Raw genomic sequence first — 6,000 nt, forward strand, 5'->3', positions numbered from 1 at the left:
TGATCCTAGAATCAATACTTGCAGAGTGAAATAGTGGGGATACTTATAATACGATTATTAATGTTGAATTATAATTAAATTAAAATTACAGTTCTGGTATTTGTAATAGGATTATCATTTATTTATTTATTTATTTACAGTCATATTCATCTGTGAAGGTTGTGACCGACTACAGTCGTAATTATGATAATTGTATTTCACAGGTTTATACAATGTTATTGGGTCGGCAACTAAGAGATTGCGGATTTTGTTAATATTTTGTCATTACGTGATATTGACGAAATCCGCAATCACTTAGTTGCCAACCCAATATATTACGATAGCGTGCTATTGTCTGGTCATAAATACGTACAATGTTTATATTGTATCGTTTTTACACTTATAACGTGTGCCAGACATTGTGAATGGTCCTGCTTCTTCGCTGCTAGATTAATTAATCGCAGAAACGTTAATTGGTTGCATTGTTGTCTTTCGATTTGAAAATTTCGATTGATAGGTGTTTTACAGTAATTTTTCTCTTTGCAAATGTTGCGCTTGTTCGGTTCTTCTTTCGCGATTAGGTAAACACGGGCGAAGTTCGTGTGACCTATTCTTAGCCTTGCGAGTATCGACTGATGTTTCCTGTCCAATGAATTTGCAGGACTTTTTTGGAAAATGTCATCTCCGGTTAAACGGATGTTCGTTGTCATATTTGCAATTTTCCATATCCAGTTCCACGGTAACTTGATTTTACTTTCAACGGTAGAGTTGTGATACGAGTTATCATTTAACCGTATTTTAAGAACAATGTACGTTGCGACAATGATTGGAAAATATACGAATGTCAGAGAACGTATATAGAATACGACAGACATGATTCATAATTTCGCAAATATGCGAGAGAAAGGTCGGATTGGAATAGAAGGAAGACGCATCAAATATAGTTCGCGAAAGGGGGAATGAAATTGTTCATCTCGCTATGCTTCTCCTACGTTCTATCGTAGTAATTTTTCTTTGTCACGATAATACGATATCATCAATATTAATATGTTTGCATTTAAGTCACTTGTACTCGCCGGTCAACCGTTTGCACGAAAAGATAGCAACTCCACGTTTCACGCTGATTAGTTCTCTTGCGTCAATTAACGTGATGAATGATCTTTTAGAAACAGTATATCCAGGATATTGTTTTATCATTTGCAAACAATAGGATTATACGTCTCAATATTCGGAATTTTCTTCTTTATGACTTCTTTCTTATCGCTTCTTTATCACTGCGTCGGTTTTGCATCATCGTCAAATAATTTTACTTAAGAGAACCAGGGACGCACGAGAGCTAAGTATTTTTTATTCTTTTCTGGCAAATCTTTGTTGATCTAAATCTCTCTTTTTTTACTAGGAAATATTTTTTACTTTAAGCGTCGTTTTAAAACTGAAAATTCTCTGCTTCGTTGTTGGTCGTTTAATTTTTAGATGTACAAACACATCTGTTATCAAAATTCATAGTACTTCGTTATAACGAAAGTTACAGTCGTTTCAATAGCAGATTCTTTTGTTCTCCCTGGTTATAGTCCTAGGTTTAGACAGCTCTATGACGTGGTGTTCAACGAGACGAGGTGGTAAATTATCAAACAAAATATTATTACAGCTATAACAATCAAATTTTGTTTATGTTTAGCACCTCGTCTCGTTGGATAGATTACAAGTTCAGACGTAAATAAGCGCGAGGATGCGAAAATGGAGGATAAGTATGTTTGAGTACATAAGAATACGTTAAACAAGTATACTATGTCATGCGTGTAACCAGTCTATTTCTTCACAGCGAGGTCAAAATTAAACAAACATTGGGTCGGCAACTAAGTGATTGCGGATTTTGTCCATACCATCTAATGAAAAAATCCGCAATCACTTAATTGCCAACCCAATAAATACACCTCTGTCCACCAGTCAAATTTACAATCAATTCTCATTGAGAATTATAAGTGAATTATTCTAGTGTGTACTATAACTTGGATAATAAGTGTTTATAGTATATGTTTGATTCTAATTGAATCTAATGTTTAAATCTAAAGGGTAATGTCTTTTTAGTCTGCGGATCTGATCCGTCGTGTCAAGTAGTTGGGAAACTAATGGGTTTTGGTGGTTGTTAACTCTTACTAACTCTAACTTAACTGTTAACTCTAACTGTTACTGAATTTGCATATTTCTTCTTTAACTGTGGATATCTTAAGGTCGCCATGTAGTGTTTCGTTGGTAACATACCAAGGTGCATCTATCAAGGATCTTAGAGTTTTTGATCGGAATCGTTGAAGAATTTCTATGTTGGAATTACTCGCTGTTCCCCATAGTTGGATCCCATAGGTCCAAAAAGGTTTTAATATGGCTTTATATACCATTAGCATTAAACGCTGAGTGAAATTTGAAATTTACACACGAACGATTTTTTTATTATGAAAGGGCCTGCGTCATAAAATAAAAATACCATTTATTATTATATCAATCGTTTCTAATTTAAAGCACAAGCAAACCAAATCGTATCGTCAAAAATCTTAACGAAATATCTTATATCTCGTTTCCCTCAGCCGCGTGCGGATATCACCGCGCGAACTGGCCGTGGCACTTGGTGGATTACCTCTTGCTTCGATACTTTTACTGCGATCGTCGTTCAACTTCCTCCTAATAGCTGCCATAACTGTTTTTTCCACTTTGCCTATTCTTGCCTTATTCTTCTGTCTATTATAATTCGCCATATAATTTTTCATACTTATAGATGCGACCCATTTTTAAATGTTCGTTCAATTTATACATGTGGACATTTCAATTTCGCATTCGGATATCACCGTAAAACCAGCGTTATATCGCAAAATTAAGCGATGAACTCGAGCCAGAAAATTGTACTCACGTTGTATTGTTACAATGTGATTTATGATGGTCGGTGGTGTACGTACAACACGTACGTACGTACGTACAATAACAATACTTTATTGTATATCGGATATTGTGTCTGTTACAAGGAAAATTTTTGGCACAGCAGATTGATTTTCTCGGTATAATTCAGTGAAAGGTTTGTTAGGGATCAATAAATTGTTAAAGATCCAAAATTTCGTACGTTGCAACCTAATGTAAATTCTCGAAATCTCGAAAGCTTATTTGGTAATATTATTATTTTCTTTAATTTTCAAATTCTAATAAAAATGATCAATGACAATATGTAGGTAAAAGTGTTGGTATTCTCAGCTGGGTATCAAGTTTACAAAATCTTATTTTTCAATGTGATACTTTACCCTTTGGATCTCAAAGGAAACTCGTGAATGACAGTAGACGAAAACATCCGTATTCTCACCTGGGTATCAATTTATCCTCGAGCATGCTGGGCAGATCGTCCGCGTCTTCGTTAAGAGCAGCGAAAAAGTCTTGAAAATTGTCTGGAAAACTACTTGGCGGGCAACTATTCATGGAGATCCGATCAAGAAGCTCCGTAGAATTTTCCTTGACAGCTTCATGATGTCCCGACACGGTTGATGTTGCCATATAGTACACCACTCGGTCTTTTAAGAAATCGCAACAATTTAACTCGCGTCTTCTCTACACATTTTTCTCCATCTCTCGTTCATTCGTCGTGTGTCGTCAAAATTCACCGCGAAATCGCGAAACTCTTTGAGTCTTAAATAAAAAAAAAAAAAAAAAAAAGAAGACTCTTCCGAAAAGGAAAGAAAGGAAAAATATTTATGAAAATCGCCGTTCTCTGTCTTCCGTTCGATTCTACAGCGACAAAAACGGCAAAATCTCTGCGATCTTAGATAGAAATTCTAATTGCAGAAAAAAAGAAAACAAGACGATAAAAGGCTGAGAAGTTCAATGCGTTCGCTTTTCGACTAGATCTTCCGATCTCTTCGCTGACGAAACGTGGAGACGAACGTAAAAAGTTGTTGAAACTGTCACGATATTCGACGTTCGCCAAAGATGTTTGTATAAAATGCAAAAAGTCAGCGGTTCTGCTTTGGATACACTGTATCTAAACGCGTAGGAAGATCAAGGGATCGCGGTACAGAGGGTGAAGCTTCTCACGTGGATGGAGAAGAACTTTCATACGAATTCTTGACGTGATTTCTGATCGACTAACACGTGGAATCACGGCTCGAAGATGCGCGGCACGAAGATGAAATTTTCTTTTTTCACGGACGAAATAATCTCACGATGATCGTCGAAAGATGAGCCGAGCGACGATCGTTCAACCCCGGCGAGAACTTGGTGAAAACTGAAGCTCGCGTGATTGTTGCGCGCCGTTCTAGCTTCGCTAAGTGCACGCGGCTTGCGCAAGCGTGACTCACCCCGAAAGCTCCCTCGAAACGAGGCGAAGCGATAACTCGGTGAAACTGACCATTCGCTGTAGCTTCCGCGACTATTTTCTAGCTCTGTGCGTCTATTATGTACGCGGTGTCTGCTTTTTGACAAATTAATTTTGAATACGTCGAGGTTGCTGTTGAATTTAAGAGAATTTCACGTATCAACTACTCGTCGTGCAAATAACCTACGTCCGCTTCTAGCGTTTCAGCGTGGAAAACTGTTTTAAAAATTCGATCTTACGTATCTCGTGATTAAACATACGCTTTTGCATTGTATTTCTCTAACGCTATTATAAAATTGGTCGCAAACTGTGCATCGATCTTTCTCGGCAACGTAAAGTAACAAAGATGAATCGCGCTTCTTGAAAATATCTCTATAAAAGCTAAATACAGCAAAGAAAAATGTTAGCATTTCCCAAGTACAGGCGAATGTGATTTTTATACAGCGTCGAAGAAACGTTCGAGAATTCGACTTTGAATATTTTTCAGAATTTTTATAATAAAATTGCTTGGAAATTATTGCAAATTTTGAAACAATTCTAAACGTATCAGAGTCGAAGTTCGATAGTTCTAGCGTTAAGGTTAAACGATCGACGATCTCGCATAAACCCAGAGACTCTCGCGACATTTCTTAGTTGAAAAGAAAGAAAACGCTGTGACAGGGTCAACGACGAAAGTAGGCGTGTGGAGTGTTTCTTAGATCGCTTTATCCTCAGTAGTATCAGTGGGAAACGATGTAAGCGGGGTCGAGAGATGGGATAACTCTGGTTTCAACGAAGAGACTTCTACTTTTCCCCTTTCGTTTCATTATAGCTGGCTTCGTGTCCAAGATAGAATTCATCGGGGGCTAAATTGATCGATGCCTCGACATCGAGCTTCTGTTGTGAATGGAAACTTTTCGAAGAGGACCCTCGCTTTTCTTTTTACGTTTCACACTCGAAGGTGTTGATGTTTATGAGCCGAGGATGTTTCCAAGTGGTTAAATCGATCCGCCGCGATTAGAATTCCGTTGGTTTAGGACGAAAGAAGATCGCGATCGATCGCCGTCTTTTGGCTTAATTCGAAGCTCACGACCTCGTAATTCTTATAAATAGATGATGTTTGTTATTGGTATATTGGTGCACCGATGATGTCGGAGTCTTTTAAGAATAACCTTCAGATATTTACGTAATCTGGTTTATGTTGTTCACCCTGTATATAGCAGGATGAGAATAGGAACAGTTGCGCGTATAAGAGATTAAGGTGAACCGATTAGTTTTGACAAATTCTATCGTTGATCGGTCAAATTAACTGGTCTTTTTACAAATGAAACGTCTTTGCAACGATAGATCTGTTTCAGCGTAGGATGAGATTTTCTTTTTTTATTTGCAAGAATTTTACAATCAATTCTCATTGGGAATTATAAGTAAATTATTCTGGCGTGGTACTATAACTTCGATAATAAGTGTTTATAGTATGTTTGATTCTAGTTGAATTTGATGTTTAAATCTAGAGCGTAATGTGTTTTTAGCCAGCAGAAAGGTAATTAAGTAACTAATGGGTTCGGTGGTTACTCTTATGTTATATCTGTTAGTGAATTTGCATATTTCTTCTTTAACTGTGAGTATCTTAAGGTCGCCATGTATTGTTTCGTTGGCAACATACCAAGCTGCATCTATTAAGGATCTTAGAGTTT

At 37.1% G+C, this 6,000-nt stretch overlaps 1 protein-coding gene across 3 annotated transcripts in view; it reads right to left on the bottom strand.

Annotated features, from left to right (window-relative positions):
• LOC100646265 (GTP-binding protein RAD) overlaps positions 1–4,255 on the bottom strand; it is an 80,451-nt gene extending 76,196 nt beyond the window's left edge. For 2 of the 3 annotated variants that reach the window (XM_020864925.2, XM_020864924.2), the window contains exon 1: positions 3,323–4,254. In XM_020864925.2, coding sequence (XP_020720584.1) covers positions 3,323–3,510 — 188 coding nt within the window. In that variant the 5' untranslated portion in view covers positions 3,511–4,254. Of the gene's footprint in view, positions 1–3,322 lie in introns of all 3 variants that reach the window. The other variant, XM_048409793.1, reaches the window with a different exon arrangement.
• Positions 4,256–6,000: the final 1,745 nt, after the last annotated feature.

Source organism: Bombus terrestris, chromosome 10 (genome assembly GCF_910591885.1).
Source record: "Bombus terrestris chromosome 10, iyBomTerr1.2, whole genome shotgun sequence".
Taxonomy (NCBI): Eukaryota; Metazoa; Arthropoda; class Insecta; order Hymenoptera; family Apidae; genus Bombus; species Bombus terrestris.